Source organism: Lates calcarifer, linkage group LG3 (assembly GCF_001640805.2).
Source record: "Lates calcarifer isolate ASB-BC8 linkage group LG3, TLL_Latcal_v3, whole genome shotgun sequence".
Lineage (NCBI taxonomy): Eukaryota > Metazoa > Chordata > Actinopteri > Centropomidae > Lates > Lates calcarifer.
The window spans coordinates 13,953,384-13,970,638 of NC_066835.1; the positions used below are offsets into that span (position 1 = coordinate 13,953,384).

At 39.9% G+C, this 17,255-nt stretch overlaps 1 protein-coding gene across 1 annotated transcript; it reads right to left on the bottom strand.

The window, feature by feature from the left end:
• Positions 1 to 2,759: 2,759 nt before the first annotated feature.
• LOC108879467 (transcriptional repressor scratch 1) lies at positions 2,760 to 13,451 on the bottom strand. Its single transcript, XM_018670742.2, has 2 exons — positions 12,122 to 13,451; positions 2,760 to 6,735 (listed from the first exon to the last, which is right to left on the bottom strand). The coding sequence occupies exons 1-2, from the start codon at positions 12,243 to 12,245 to the stop codon at positions 5,960 to 5,962; spliced, it is 900 nt and encodes a 299-aa protein (XP_018526258.1). The 5' UTR covers positions 12,246 to 13,451; the 3' UTR covers positions 2,760 to 5,959.
• Between the last annotated feature and the right edge of the window lie 3,804 nt (positions 13,452 to 17,255).

The window sequence follows — 17,255 nt, forward strand, 5'->3', positions numbered from 1 at the left end:
CAGGTACGAAGGCACATTTTAGTCAGGGATAGTAAAATCAAAGATTGCCTTAGAGATGTTTTATTGACTCATAAAGGTGAAGGGAATTCTTCTTTTCCAGTGAAATAAGCAGCAATTTATCTTATACGGGTTTATCATACTGTTTTGTGACATTTTTTATAGTCAGAACTTCCTTCACTGAGTTTATTTGCTATAGTAGGGCCAAAATATAGGACAGTTTGATTAGTTATAGTGTTCGCTGTGTAGGTTTGAATTTCACAGTCCTCCTGCTTTATGCATGATTTAAGGTGAAAACTACATACTGGAGGGACAGTGTATAAACTATTTAAACCGTCACCTGCTTAAGGCTAGAAGGTCAGGCATCATGGGAAACAGTAGTTAACATATTCAAATGCTTTGGGGCAATAAATAAAATATTCTCTGTGTTTGGCTTTTCTTTTCATTTTTGGAGTGTCTGTCTATTTTATGCATATAGATAAAGTTCATTTTATCTGAAAGTACAGTCATTAGTGATTTGGTCACAGCAGCCAGTCTCCGTGGGGTCAGGGAATTTAACTTTTTGCCACATCAACACAACTAATGACATGATTTAAGACAATACAGTACAGAACACCTACAATAATGTCAGATTTCAGTTCATTAACATCATACATTGTGTGACATTTAACACCACATGTTAACAAGACAAATAGGAGAATACACATACTGTCAGTGGGATGAAAGTCGTTTAACATTTGGGCAACATGAAATGCTCTTTTACAACACGTCTAGGTAAAATAGTTGTGTTTACAGGATAAATATAGTAGGTTATGATATGATGTTTCACATATTGACTTTGAGTGGGCTGTGCTCAGGCACAGAGGTGCTAAATGCTGGTGTCAGCACAACAATGCTGATGTTTGACAGGTACAAAATTAAGTTAAATGTAGTTTGCATGCTAAGATTTGCTTCTTAAGAATTCAAATTCAAAATTTAGCAAGCATCACAGTGATCGTACCCAGGACCTCAGAATACATGTTCTTTCAGTTGTGGACTTCACTAAGTTAACTCAAGCTTCAACTCAGACGTTCAGAATTTCAAAAGTCCTCTAACACCCTGAGACATTTGATCAGACACACTCATGAGCTATATTACATAGAACCTTGGAGTCGTGAAGATGCTGGACAAAATTCACTAAAACTTGTCCTGCCTGTAACAGGACCATTCAGTTTTGAGATTGTGGGCTTAATCCTCAAGGCAACTTATTGCACTTTGTAGTCCGGCACCCTGGGGTAAGAGTCAAAGGCTGTAACAAAGAGTTAATTTTGTAGCTCATGGTGTTAGAGGGCTGCTTGGAAGATTTCAGGTCGTGAGTTTGATCATTGTGAGGCTCAGTGAATTTTTAAGTCAAAAACCCAAAGTGAAGACTGAAAAACGCTCAGAGAAAAGCTCCCAGTGTGAAGCAGGCGTCATGGTGAGATAGAGAAGCAGGAGTTATGTCATGGAAAAGCATTTCACTGCAACACGGAGGTGGGAGAGTTTGATATGTGTACATGTAGCAATATGTAATTTGCTTAATATTGTCTGTAGTGGTCCTGCACTGTATAGGCATGCAAGCACACACACAATGACAGTAACCATTATAGCTAGGAAGACTTTTTTTCAGGTCCAGTGAATGTTAGAATTACTATCATTAGTGGTCCAAAGGCAATAGAAGAGAATCAATATCTTTAGTAGGAATAGGAGAAAATCAATGACCTTTTAATAGAAGGTCATTTGTCTTTAGAGGTAAAGTACCGGCAGATGGTAGCCAATCAAAGTCAATGGGATCTTCCATGTGGCGGCCTATAGTAATCTAAGTTACACTGATATGGAAACCAGCTCCAATGAGAATCATTGGAATCCAATGAGAGCATGTGGTGATCAGTCATGCTAAATTTACTCTGGAGCTAAAGTTAACGTTGCTGTGTTGTCTGATCAAGCTTGGATGGGTTAAAGTTAGTAAATTGTGTGTTATGGTTGTACAGATAAACATCTGACAAAAGACAGAACAGAATTTGAGTCATTATTAACAGTAGTTAGCATGCTAACATGCTAAACTATCACGGGGGACAAGGTAAACAATAGGTTATCTATGCAGACTTAGTCATGTTTCAAAATACAGACGTACTTATTCATAGCAACAAGAAAATACAGAAAAAGTACTCATGCAGCAACAGTGTGTGCCAGAAAACAAAGGGAATACTGATTGCTTTTTAAAATGGGCTTCAAGCTAAAATACCCTAGTTTCTCATACTGTGATTTAAAAAAATGTTGACTCTTAGCAAAATTTTGTTTTGGGGAAAACAAGCTGCTCAGTGTTAAGAAATTACAACAAATCAAGATAAAGTATGCCTGAGACTGACTGCAGTCTCCAGAGTCTTAGTTTTTTCCTTTTCCTTTTTCTTTCATAAAATCTAATTGATTAAAAGCACAGAGGCACTTGAGGGAAACATGCTCACCCTTAATTAAATTGAAAATTAACTTTAATCACTCTGTGCTCACATGGTTGAAGCCACTTGTGACATTTTGTAACCCGTGTGTGTCATTTATATATACTGCACATGTTCTCTGTCATATTCTTGATTGGTTTGCTGAGGCTACAGTCATTAACAACAATAAGAAATAGGAAACAACATAATTAATTATGGTTCATCATGACTTATTTATTATGTTAGTGTTTTTTGCTAAGCGTTCCAAGCAGAAAAAAAAAACCCAACACAGGACTTCTTTAAACTAGCTTTTATTTAGGAAGTGAAACAAAATGCCCAGTGTTGTCTTTGTGCTTTACATTGTTTCAAAAATCCTCAGAGGAAGAACTCAAAACAAAGCAGGAAGCTCCAGAAAAATTCATCATCGTCGTCATCATTATCATTATCATCAGCATCATCATCATCATCAACATCATCATCATCACTGTCACTCTATACAGATCTGTAGAAATAATCAGACTCCAGAGTCACATTAGTACTTATTTACAAGGCCTCTTGCCGCAAAATATTCCGAGTTTTCATTCACTCTAAAAAAAGGTGTGGTGAAGATACTCACTCAAGTATATTTAAAAAATGACACAGTATGTATTTAAGTTGTTGATTTACACCATATGTCATTTTTTACCTATATTTTCATGTGTTATTTTAGAACAACACAGCACGTGTTAAACCAGCATCTTTGTTGTTTGTTTTTACCTTTGATTCATCACAGTAGAAAAAAGAGAAAAAGGTTATTATTTCTACATACAAGGCATTGTCTACCTGAATCTAAACTCTTTCATTGTGCTACTATCTTTGAAAAAAAAAAGAGTTGTAAGATATAATTCGTAAGAGGAAGTGCTTTTATATAAGAATAGGTAAACTAGCTTGTGGCTATAGTAGGCTACAGTAGTTCATAGTAGAATCTAAGTGTTTGTCAATGCACTCTGGTGCTGAAATATTGACCAAATGTCTCTTCTTTCTCAGCAATCCTTATAATTGCATTGGGGATCACCACAACAACCTGACAACAGCCAGAGATGATGGAAAGAAAAACATTTGAAATTGTGCAGGAGCTTTAATGAATATTGTCGGGTCTAGAGTCCTCACAGGGAGAGATCCAGGCTGAAAAAAGGGCTTGCTCACTGATTCTGACCAACTCATAGGAGGAAATTTCTCCTTTATCACCAATTAAAACTTTACAGGAGACAAACAAGGACCTGCTCAAGGACTACGGAGAGTCAAAGAGACCTTCATTCAGAACCACAGCTGTTGTAAAGTTGTTTTTCACCTATTCAACAAATACAACCAGGAACGTATTCAGGACCAAAACTTTCTGGTTCTGGGTTTTTTGCTTTCATCCATGTTTCAGCACCAGAGGCCTACAGTAGTACCTTCTACTTTCTACAATGTTTTAGAATAATAATACGAGGCAGGCAGTGCATAAACCATGTACAAAAAGACCCGTCCCGACCCAACCCAGAGCCCTCCATCTAAAGGTGTTGTGCCATCTGTGTGAATCCCTGGAAGCCCCAACATCGCCAAATGCTTGTACAGACATGCTGTAATTGTCAATAAGCTAATGATGCCAAGATATAATTATAACTAGGAGGCAATCGTTTTGGATAATATTACATGGTGAAACAGCAGAGGTTTGAAAATTGGAAAAATGACTTGCTGATTTCTCTAATTTGATCTTTCTATTCTATTCAAACACTTCACAAAACATTCACAAAAGTCACTGGAGAAGGCCTCAAAGAATCACATCAGTGTCACGGTTCCTGTAAATATAGAGCTCTAAACCCAACCCTCCATATTTAACACTAACTTGGTTTGCTAACTCCCTGAAATTTCATTTCTCATAACTACATAGAATAGTGGTACTTGAAAAAAAATCAAGATGTTACAAGCAGTTATGACTCACGTTTCTTCAAAAAATATCATGCATTATTGCTCTATCGGATATGAATGAAATATTGCCCAAGACAGAAATTTGCTTAATTTGCCTGTTATCTAAGAGGTTTGGCAAAATATCCCAAAGATTCATAAAATTGGCATAGATTCCATTATTAGGCTATTATTTTTTGCATGCAGTAGGTTTTTTTTTAAATAATTAAAGTGGCAGACAAAAGTAAAAAGGTATTAGGTAATTAGAAAGTGTCAAATGCTTTGGCATATTTGTAACAAAGGCAAAAGAAAACTATAAGAAAGTGCAAATTAATACAAAAACGTAAAAATAAATAAATAAATTAGGCAATAAATAGACACATAAAAAAGATGTAAACCTCAAAGCTGAATACTGTGCCGGTCCACTGGCAACAAAAATGCTATTTTACAAGAATTGAGAAAGGTTTGACCTTCTGAGGAAGATCATGACATTTATAATGTCTGGATCCTCATCTGACATTGGCAAGTAAAAATAAATAACGTAAAATTTAGTTTGTAGGAAAACACTGTTTGTCGAGGGATACCCTGGTGGCTCAGAGGGAGTTTGCAGCCATCTGATCCTGAACTGAAAGTCCAGTTTGCCTCCCTAATTCTCTCTTGCTTTCAACTGTCAAGTAAAGCACAAATTCCAAAATTAACCTTTGAGAAAACAGTATAAGTGTCTGTGTCCAGATAACACTTGGCCATATCTACTACGTTATGGCAAGTTTGTACATCATGTTTTCCTCACAGTTCAGTGTACAGTAGTTGCGTCAGTAGCCATAATAGACACAGTTATACAGCAGGTAAAGCATGTCACTAGTGTAAAAGAAAAAGTATTCTGTTACTTGCAGAGAAGAAATACCATGTGCTGTCTTTGTTATGATGTTTTATCCCCCTTGTAAGTTCAGTCCAAGATCAGTTTCTCTAAAAGCAGGATACCAGATGTATCCTGAGGTTTTTAATGTTTTTTTTTTTTAAAAAGCATAAAATATAAGTTCATTGAATCTCTTTGCAAGAAAGTGGAAGGTGTGATTCATGCTTTAAACTCCTGTGATATGCCTGTCACAGAGAGACAAGAGGGATGGAAGAGGAATTGTGCTTCAGAGTTGTTTCGTCATGGGTTGGGGGAGAAAGAAAAGAAAGACAAGGATATGGACGTAAATAGATCTAGGTGTCTTCAAAAATGATGAGCTAGATGTGCTGTGCTTTATTTATCTTCACAGATCCTCAAAACAGCCTCCGAAGGGGACGTGAGTTATCGAAGCAGGTGACAATCTAAATCAGGCATCGAAAACTTTTCATTCCAGATAAGGAAATAGGAGACAAAGGAGGAAATGGAAGGGTTTTGATAAAATGGACGTGTCTTCAATTTATTTTTGTCATTTGCCTCATGATCCTTGCAGAAAAAACACCCCTCCCTTGTAGCGCTCAGGCATACTGGTCGTCATGTTGGGGGGGGAAGCAGAAAAAGCAGGGAGCGAGTCCAGTAAAATCTGGTTTAAATAAATGAAAATAAACCCCAGCTGTCCTTTCTGAATCCATCATTCCCCCAGTGAGCTCAGGGGGGAGAAAGCCCCCTTGAAGCACGCAGACTCGTAATGTTTGTTCAGGTAACTCTTGAGCGCAAAGGTCTTGTTACAACGTTTGCACTTGTAGTGTTTGAAGGCCGAGTGCGTCTGCATATGAGCGCGTAGGTTTGACCGGTCGGCAAACGCCTTCCCACAGTGCGCACACCCGAATGGTTTCTCGCCCGTGTGCGAGCGCATGTGGCCCTGTAGCAGCCATGGCCGGCTGAACGCTTTGCCGCACACGTCGCACTTGTGCTTGAGGTCATGGGTCAGCAGGTGCATGGCCATCGCGGGCATGGAGACGTACACTTTACCACACGTGGGACACTTCTTGGCCATCTTGCTGTCTATGCTCCTGTGTGTCTGCTTGTGTCGGCTCAGGTTGGAGGACGTGGCATAGGTTTTCCCACACTCGCTGCAGGTGTGCCTCTGGGTGGTTCCTCTGGGGCTTGCCGTGGTTTTCCTCCTCGATCGCCCATCCATGATGAAAAACGCGTCCACTGTGTAGCCCTCACTCACGGCCGTATCCCCGTTGATGTAACCGCCGGCCGATGAAGAGACCTCAGACCGTGGGCTGTCCGGCTGGTCTGAATCACCATGAATGTCACCGTGGATGCCGGTGTAGGTGTTGTTGATGCGGCCATAGATGATTGACGAGTGGCTTGGAGAGGGAACTTTAGAGATGACAGATGAGTCGCTTCCCACCACATCATCGTAGGGATTTGGACTCAGATAATCACTGACATAGCCTGAGGAGACAAAGGAAGAGGTTAATCATTTGGCCATGGCAGGGGGATTGATTGGAAATTAGGAACTGATTGGTTTGAAAATCTTTACAGGGATGCTACATGAGTACTCCAAAAGTGCTACAGAAACCTGAAAGGATTCATCAGTATTGACAAGCCTCTCCAAGGCTAAAACTTAAAACCTCAAGCTGCTCTTATTATGCTCTTATTGTGCCACTATTTCAAAGCCCAAAAAATGACACTGCTTATCACTTTGACTGCACAGGATACTGCTTATGTAATGCTGCCTCTGTATATCTGTGTCTGGATCTCTAAATATATAGAGGTTTTTTATATTGAGTATTAGGTGTTGCACACCTTTCAGGTCATAGTATTGCCCAGCATGCAGATAGGATGTAGAGATACTGAGACGGTAGTAGAAGAATTTATCGTTTACCATCCTTCCACAAAAGGTAGAAGTTGTTGGCTACATAAAGCTCATAACACATGAAATCATAATGTGTTGTATTTTATTTCTGGTAATAATTGTGTTAATTCTACAAGTGCATGATGATTTTAACTGCAAAGTAACAAAAATCTTCCAGTTTTTAAGCTTTATCATTGACAGTGTCAAAGAAATAAATTAAAGGCAATAAAAGCGATTAAGCAAAATATGCAAAACAATTATTAACACTGACATGCACCAAACCAATAACCAATCTGCTGCAGTGAATCACAGGGAGGAAAATCTTCACAGGGAAACTAAATGGCTGCTACAAGTTGCTATCATCCTAAGGAACCCCCCCCCAGGGGGCTCCGTACTCTCCACTGCTACCAATACAAGTAAAAATCTTTCATATAATTGTAAAAACACAGGCCACAAATCAAACTCATTCACCCACATTCATTCATTATTAAAAGAGCTGCTTCACATATTGTCTCCAGATAATATTACTGATTACAGCCTGGCTTCTCTGGTTTCCAAGCATCAGTTGGACCGCCCAGGATCACATTAATAACACACTTAAATCCGCATTATGCTTACAATGAACTTTTCCTTTCCCATGAACACATGCATTCATATGAGACACAAGTCTGTTCCTAGGAAACACCCTCATACTGAGAGATGTAAGGCACAAGCGTTTTTGGAGGGAATATAAAGCAGAGAGGAAGGAGAAGGAGTTGTGGTATTTATAGTGGTAGTAAAGTGCTTTTATGTCGTTGCCAGCAAGGAGGAGACACTTTCCCCTGAGTGGGAAATCTCTATTTTTCATGGAGGGGTTCAGTGAGCACACTTTCTCCTCATCAGCAGCACCTTTCCTGACAGGTCTACAACTGCACACAGTCACACCTCGACGCTGTCAAAACTTCAACTGCTGTACACAGGACATCTCTATTAAAGCAGCTGGAGTCCAGTGCTTTGCTCAAGGGCACCCTGACACGATTACATTTAACCGTGTAACCTTTCAATCTTCCTCTTGAGCTGAAACGAACAGTCAGTATACAGTATGTGACTGAGACTCACAAATTCCTCAGCAATCTGCATATTTTTGCACAGCTCCTGACAAATCTAATTATTTGTTGCCATGTTAGGATGTCAACTGCTTCATTATTTCTATTATTGGGTTCTACACTCAACAGGCTGGAGTCTAACAGACACAAGGAGAGACAGGTAGCTAATATCCCACAGCCATGACTGCTGTAGATCTATGCCGATCAATAGCTCTCCATTTCAATTAGCACTCTGTGAGCATTTAGACACAGGCAGCAGAGGAGATACTATTGCTGGTAATATAATTTCATGATGCAGTTCTGAGAAAAGCTCAGAAGTTGGTCGATAATATGATGGAAGCAAGAGACAGAGATAGAAGAGGAGAGAGAGGAGAGGCAAGGTGAGTTGAGAGATGGTGAAAGAAAGAAAGAAAGACAAACAGAAGAAGAAAGAAAAGAAAGAAAGAAGGAAAGAAAACATGGAAAGAGGAGATGTAGGAGAGAGAGCGAATATGGTGATTGTGGTTAGGTGGTTTGGCAGAGCTGTTTACAGCTCTCGTGCTAATTTAACGTTTTGAATTAAATTGAGATGTAGCCATAGAGGAAGACAGAGACTAGAGGAGGGAAGCAAGAGTGAGGAAGTCGGAAGGATGTAGAGAGTGAGAGAGAGAGAGAGAAAGTAAATCATAGATCATGAATATTCAATCATTGCACTCTGGAACAAAGTACTATGTTTGTCTGTGTGTGTGTGATTGTGTGTGTGTGTGTGTGTGTGTGCCTGAATATGTGTGTGTCCTGTTTTATAGAGCATGAGTAAACTTTTGAAAGATGACCAAGTGTTCATTTTTAACCCTTACTTAACCAGGTAAGTCGACTAAGAACAGCTCCAGTCTTTGCTGAGATATGGACTTATAATGGTGGACACTGAATGACTCCAGTGGAGCGATCACCGCCTCGCTTAAGGGAACTTTCACTGCAGATGTCCTGCACTTTACTGTCACAGATGTTGGCTCGCTGTAGTTAAAGGGGATGACCAGTACCCAGCATGTGTTACTGTTACTTGCTCTCTGTTTTAAAAATGAATGGATGGATGGATTGATATATCAAATAAGACCTGACTAATTGGCCTGAGTTTGACTCCTACTTAAAATGTGTAAGACAGAGGGAAAAATATCTTCTACAGTTTTATTTCCTTCCAGTACTTTGTGTGTGTCATGTCACCTTTTCAGCAGATGCATTTGTTTACTTAGCTGTGAAGGTGCTAAGAACCGGACTGAGCTGTGCATATGTGACTGAGAGGCAAGTAACACAGAAATAAAAACCTCACTGCTAGTTTCAGGATGCAAAAATCTAAGGTATAAACAGTGTATCGCTGTTTTCTCTTACAGACTCTCTCTCTATGATCCCTGCCAATTAAACATGACCGTTCCCTGGTATCTTCTCTTTAAAGAACAGTGTTGTGAACTGTAATAGCTGTGCGTCTCAGCATCTGTGTACTGTCTCTGTTTATTTGTCTTTGTCTCTCTCCGACTGTCTCTGTCTCTGCCTCGCTGTGTCAACTCTGTATTCATTTCAAAGTGCTTTAGCAGCATTAGAGCTGATAGCTGTTCTAAATGCTTATTAAAGATTAAAATACTCTGCCATACCAGAGCCACCCCTCCTTCATGTCTCTTTGAAACACAGAGAATAAGAAACAGAAAGAAAAGACAGAGGTAAAACGCGAGACAGAAACAGAGAGAGAGAGAAAAGCTGCAAGCTGCAGTTTAATTTTTGATCCAAACCAGCAGTAACTGACACACACTTGTGTGCTTTGGACACTTGTAGGTCACTGACTGCTTCCTCTCTCTCTCTCTCTCATTCTGTGTGTGTGTGTGTGTAATACTGTGCACTCAGCTGTGCAAGCTGCCTGGGAAATGTGCCGACTTGACAGAAACACAGCAGTGTGTGTATGTTCATGTGTGTGTGTCTGTGTGAGCAACAAGCTGCAGTTGCTTCAGTCAAACTCTTGTTAAATTTATAACAAGGGATAGCAGTCTCAGTCTTTACATGCCTGCCGCACTGCTGCTGCTGCATGTTTCTCTGTTCACTCAGTCATCAGAACACCTGGGATCTCTTCCTCTCACATTTGACCTTGGTACAATGTGAAAACCACCAGGCTGCACCAACACTGTGACACACTTCTCACTGTGTGCTGACAGCCACAATTTTTCCTTTAGCTCTTTAAAGCTGCATTCATCAGTTTTTTGGCCACTAGAGGACAGAAACAAGCTGATAGGCCGACAGCCTAGGCAAATTACATGTTAGACCATTGCCTTTTTACACATTCCTCATGGAAGGAGCAGTGTAAGCATCCCACTGGAGATGAGATTTTTAAGCCGCTCAACAACATCCCTAAGATTCACTCCCCTTTTAGAGATGTTTTGTTTTCCACTAAATCCTGACAAAAATATCTGGTGCTTTGGCTGCTACATGTTCAGCTTTTCAGTTAACTTTGTCTGACGTTTGGTGCTGTTCATCAGCATTAATCTGCCCAAAATTAACAATGAGATTTACCCAAACTGTAGATGTGCCATATGACCGGAACAATGAGCTACATTAGGATAAAAGGCCTCCTGAAACTATACATTTGAGCAATCTTCTTTGTGAGTTTGTGGCTGCGACTTGATGCTTCTATATTGCATCAAGTCATTTCATCAAAGCATTAATTTCTAAATATTATATTATAATATTGTTTAAGTCCACAAAGCTCCTATTGCTGTGGTTTTCAGATCAGTTTCACAACTGAACAAACAACAACCTTTAAGAGTAAATATGAGACTATCATCCTCTGTTCAGAAACTCTAGGCAAGGATTTTTATCAATGCTTGAAATTTCCCACTCAATGTTTGACCCAATATTGACCATTCTTACTGGCTGCATTGTATTTTGCCTGTGCATCCAGGATTATACAGTGCGTGGGAACCATTAATAGTCAGCATAGCGGGCAATATTGTTGAATTCTTGAGGAGAGACTCACAGCTGCTGGAAACAACCTGATTTGAATAATGTACTGGGCAAAAGAACAACAGAGAATCCCACTGCTGGTGACACAATGTATGAACAGCGTAATTATTTAGATCTTAGCGCTCTGGCTCCCTGTTGCTCATCAGCTGTCTTTGTCTTTTCTCTAAGGAAGAAACTGGCTTTTTTCCTACTTAAATTGTTAATGTCAGCAGCTATACTTAGCTGAATATATGTATACTCTATCTATATAGCAGGGTAGAACATACAGGCTGAAAAGACGTATAATCAGAAGTATTTTTTTCTATTCATGTGGCATCAAAATTTATTTCACGATGATGAGACTAAGGAAAAATCAAAACATATAACATTCAGTTGCTGTTTGTCCATGTGTGAAAATGTTTTAATCTGCCATCGGTTTCACAGGAGTGCACATTCACATATAGGTTTGGTTTGTCTAACCACTGAGTCATCAAGAATCCACTCTGATGATGTACCTTTGAGAAAGACCCCTGTCCTCTGCCCTGACCTCTGACCTGGCTGTGGAAAGGGTCAATATGTACATTACAGAGTTTGTCCCTGTTACAGCCCAGAGAAAGTGGAGTTCTTAGCACTGCAGGTTGCTAAAACTGAACCTCCTACCATCAGGCTGATCTGTTTCTCCTCATAAAAATATAAAATTATGGGAAAAAAATTAAAATATCTGAAGAATCAAAAGATTTTCAAAGCTTGCACTTGGTATATGTTTGCATTGCGACCGGAGTTTGACCCTGTAATTCCTTTTTCCTCCTCCTTCTGAAACAGTCATGACTAATGCTTTAAATCTGGGGATATAAAAAAAATACCCTCAATGGTGATGTATGGCAGACATTGTGTGTGTGTGTGTGTGTGTGTGTGTGTGAGTGGGAGGGTGACTAACCTTTGTCATGATGGTGGAATCGCAGACTGAGCTCCTCTCTCCGGCTGTGACCGTAGGAGCTCTCCAGCTCTGCAGCCGAAAAATCATCCAATTTGACTTTCTTCACCAAGAAAGACCGAGGCATGATGGGACAGTAGTTGCTCCTACACTCATACAATAAACACAGGCACTCTGCTCGCTCTGTCTTTACTAACCCACTTCAAACTTGACCAAATCCTATTTGAAACATTAAATGGCCCGATTGAACTGTAATGACCTCCCTTGTTTCAGCTACTAAAGGTGTGTTTGCTTCCTCCCATCAGACAGCCTCCAAAGAGCAGGGGAGACATTGCGTTTAAAAATCAAACTAACCAAGCGCTCCTCGCGTGCTCCTGTATTTTTTTTTTTTTAAACATAAATAATATTAATTTTTGTTTATGTTTGTCAAATACAGGCTATGTTTGTGTGGGACTGTGGAATGCTAGGAATTTTTTAAAAAGTCGTTTTCATTCCAAGAACTCGCCGCTGGAAGACCTGTAGAGCTCTAAAGGGTCAAAAATAAAAAAATAAAATAAACCAGTTCCTGTATGGCTATTGCCCCGGTAACGCTGAAGGCGGGAAATCCAGTAATAACGTTCTTTTAGTCTTACTTAAATGTTTGTTTTATTCCGTTGTTCAAAAAGTAAAATGACGCGTTCTTTTTCGCGTTCTAAACCGTTGGTCTCCAGCACGCGGACAATTCCCAGCAAACAGCTCCTAGCGTGCCCCTGTCCAGTCTCGTGGGTTCAGCACCGGACAGCTCCCCTCGTAGCGAGACTCTTCTCTCTCTGTGCTTGCCACAACCAACCGCAGCTGTTCCGTTCAACGCCAGAGGTTAAAGAGAGAAAAAGAAAGGCAAATGAACACTTTAACGGTTTCCACCGGTTTGAATTTTGTCTTAACTCGGAGCGAAACACACTCCGGTGGAAAAGCCCATGCAGGTGGATCAACTCAATGTGGATTTTGGTGCATCACTGCCTTCAAAACAACCAGAGAAGACGCTGTTAACGAGTTGTAACGGTCGGCTAACGGTCAAAGAAAAACGAAGGTTAAATGGGTTCAAAAAGACAGCTGTTTAGTCCAAGAAACGTCTCGAGAGCAACACTTCAGCTTCTTTTAGGAAACAAACTCTGCCAAAATGTCATCACAGTTCCTCAGAAATATTGCTCAAAAATGTTTCACACACAAAAAAAACTGCAGTTGGAAGACCAGAGCAGCTCATCTCCCCGTTGCTAACTCTCTCTTTCACTCTCCCCTTCTCTCCTCCTCTCTGTCTTTCTCTTCTCCTCTCCTCGGCGCGTGCGGAGCTGCGGCTCTCTCTCTCTCTGATGCACGAGATCAGCTGTTGCGGCTTTATAGGCAGAGAGAGAGAGAGAGAGAGAGAGAGAGAGAGAGAGAGAGAGTGATGGAAGTGCTTGATTTTATTCATCAGAAGAAAAAAAAGAGCATCTTGTCTTGTGGGACCAGCAGCGGCGCGTTGTGATGGCCGGGGAGGGATTTAATGAGGTAGTTTTAAGTGCTCGCTCATGCTCATTTTTATGGCAGTGAAATGAAAAGGTAGACTTAGTTGTTTTGGTTCATAAACTGACAAACTTGGGGATTGTAAACCATTTGTGGATCCCTATAGAAAGGATGCAGGAGGTTACACTGCAGTCGTTGATTAGATGTAGCTATAGAGAGATATATCAGCTAAAAAATGGAATCAATCCAAGAAAGAAAGAAGAAAGAAGAAGGAAAGAAGGAGTTGTTTGTTTGGCTGGTTTGCATTTGAATTTCATTTCATTACATTATTCCCACAGCTTCATCGAAACAGAGAAAACCTCTCTCATGTCCACAAACTAATCTCACTGATATCGTTGGCACGTATACAACTAATTTCAGGCTGACTCCAAATGAATACAACGGTAATTAGTCAAAACTAAAATGTCTATAATTATTCATTTAATTACATCAAATCAATTTGTTACAGAAATGTTGATAAAAGATGGTATACATAGGTATACACGTTACATAGTCACTTAATAGATTGAGGTTAAAAGTTAAAAACTGATTGCAGAATAACATGTTTAACTATAACCATGATTCATTTGATCCATGTTATGTTTACAAGGATGTGGGATAATTTAACATGTTAGCAACTAAAAAGTGTAAAAACAAAATGAACTAACTGATGAAAATATCGATGAAACCATGCGACTTTTCAAAGCACAACTTTGCATCTGACTCAGTTACGTTTCTGACGTGTCCATAATGAAACACACACTCCAATGTGGTAAGTGTCAGCAAGACAGGTTCAATAAGTTAACAATTACACAACAATCAGTTTGTATCACAATTATTACCTCAAAAGCAAAGATGTAGCACTCACTCTTGCTTTAGGAACAAAATCACCCTCCCACCTAAACATGAGGGCCTGAGAACCATCAAACCAACAACTGAGAACCAACTTCTTGTGGCACTCTACACAGGTCAATGCTTTTACACTGCAGTTAGCCAATTGAGTTCCCTTTATGCAAATCAGTGTTCCTCCTGGGCCAATCACATCCTCAGTGTGTAAATCCATGCGCAGCATCAGCCAATGACTTAAGTGCTTAATGTAACTGAGGTGAAGGTGTTTTTGCTGAATGGTCTCTCACACAGGCAGAGAAACAGAGACAATGTCAGAGCTTTGTCGGACTTTGCCGAAGACAGTGTTCATGTGTGTGTTCATGTGTCAGAGGAAAAGGATGTGGTGCAGAGTGATGATGCACTGTTTTGGTGCTTACACACTCACACAAACAGACTTCTCCCTCCAGCCAGTAGACACACACAGACACACACTCTCTTAGGCAAAGCCCTACCCCCATTCATACACATACAGGCAGGCAGGATGATGGTGTGTGATGTAATTCAGTGACGTGAGCATTTATGTAAGATCTATTCAGTGAGGTCCTTGGAGTTAACCTATTTTTGTAGTTCATTGATAAATGTTTGAGAGAGACAGAGTATAACTATGTGTGTGTTTCAAAGTTATGTGTGTGCATGTGCATTTATAGTGAAGTACATTGCAGAGTATTGCTTTTAAACTCATCAGTCTGTCTGTCTCCTTGGTTGTCACTTAACATTTCTGCTTTATTTATGTGATGATGCACTGTATTGAAGGGGTTTCTTGCTCACTCCCAGATGGACTGTATAATATTAGAAACAGGAGATATCAGTGTGTGTCTGAACATGTAGTCTAGTGCTCTAAAAGGCTTCATAAGTAAAGAGAATTTTCAGACTTTGATTTTTAGTTAAACCTGCCCTATTTCAAGCCCCATTTACCCTTGCAAAGAGAATGTAGTGCTGAGCCCACTGAGAATCAACATCTAACTCTGCATCCTTATGCAACTCTCAGCCCCTTTTAAATAATTTTAACGGACTGTTTTGGAGTTCCAGCACTATATTAAACTTTAACATGGGTAACAGTTAACATTGTTTTTAAGGCACGCCACAGTCATCCCCTCACCTTAATCATGTGACTATTACTGTGACTATAATGATGAAACTCAAGCCATTTTAAGTCCAAGCCACAATGTTTCCCTAAACATAACCAAGTTGATTTTGTGTCACAGTAAAGCCAAACCATAACTATAGCAACTATACAGTGGTTGTATTGCTGGGATATGACCCTGGATATGACTTTGGGTCAGTGACATAAATAGGATCACTTCACAGACTGCTTATATCTTCACTGAACATGGCTCATTTTCACACAAACAAAACCTATGCCTTCAGAATCATTTTAAAGACGCTATAATAACACAACAATTCTGGCGTAAACTATGGTCTCTTCTGTTTTTTTCAATTAGATTGTTTAGGACCCTTATTGCCCCCTAATGGTTAGAAATAATCTTTCTTTTTTTCAAGTATTCTTTACGGGCTTTTATGCTTTTATTTAGAGGACAGTGAGAGAGAGACAGGAAACAAGGAGAGAGTAGGGGAATGACATGCAGCAAGGGAGTCAAGCTGGGGTCCGCCTGCTCAGTCCACTAGGGCCCACGTGTTTCACGCCCTAACCATTCGACTATGGGGGCGCCCCCCAAAGAAATAATCTATTGCTACTTTAAAATGTGAGGATTGATGTCAGTTTATATGAAATCAGACACATAAAACTATGTATTTATATATTGGGCTTTTATAAAATAAATAAGAATAAAATCTCACTCAGAATAAAAACACTTTAAATCTCCGACCTTTATGTTTTATTCAGTCTATGGTGTCTACTACCATATACATTTGGATATAGTTTCTTGACTGCAGGACAGAGACAAATGCAGAAAGAGCAACAAGGTAGATATTGTGAGATATCTGTTGCTGGGGTTTAGTGCGATTCTCTCACTGACTGTCTTTCTCTGTCGATCGATGACACACCAGGTAATACCAATTCTATCAGGACTATTTCTCTGATGGTGAAATTGTCCACTCCTCGTTATTTTTTCTGCTAGCCGTGAGTGTAGCTACACTGCTGAGCTCAGCAAAATATATCTGTGTGTGTGTGTGTGTGTGTGTGTGTGTTTGTGTTTGTGTGTGTGTGCGTGTGTGTGCGGAGGCTGCAGGGACATGTGGAGACTGGAGACTCATTAGCATAATAATAGACTCGGATGCATGTAGACAGGCGGTGTGTGAGCATGTGTGTGTGTGTGTGTGTGTGTGTGTGAGTCCTGTCAGGAAACACAATCGGAGGGTCCTTGTTGACTTTTCATTCCCCTGTCTTTTAAAGAGCTATTTAAATGACAGGGTTTTAAATAAAACTCGGTTCAAATAGAAGGGTTTTACATATAAAGCAATATCCAGATGAAAGGGTTTGTAAACAAAAACTGACAGACAGAGATACAGAGCAGGGAGGGAGGAGGAGAGGAAACAGAAGGAGGGCGAAAGAGAGACAGAAAAACAAAGAGAGGGAGAGAAAAAATAAAGGGACCAAATACTTATAGAGGACAAAAGGGAGGTCAGACAGGGTTTAAATGTGAAGAGAGGGAGAGAGAGAAGCAGTTCACAGTAACATAAGTGTCACACTGGGTTGATAAAGGTAGTGATGGATGACCCTGACTTTGATTTCAACCAACATAAATTTCTTATATTAGTCTGTTATTTT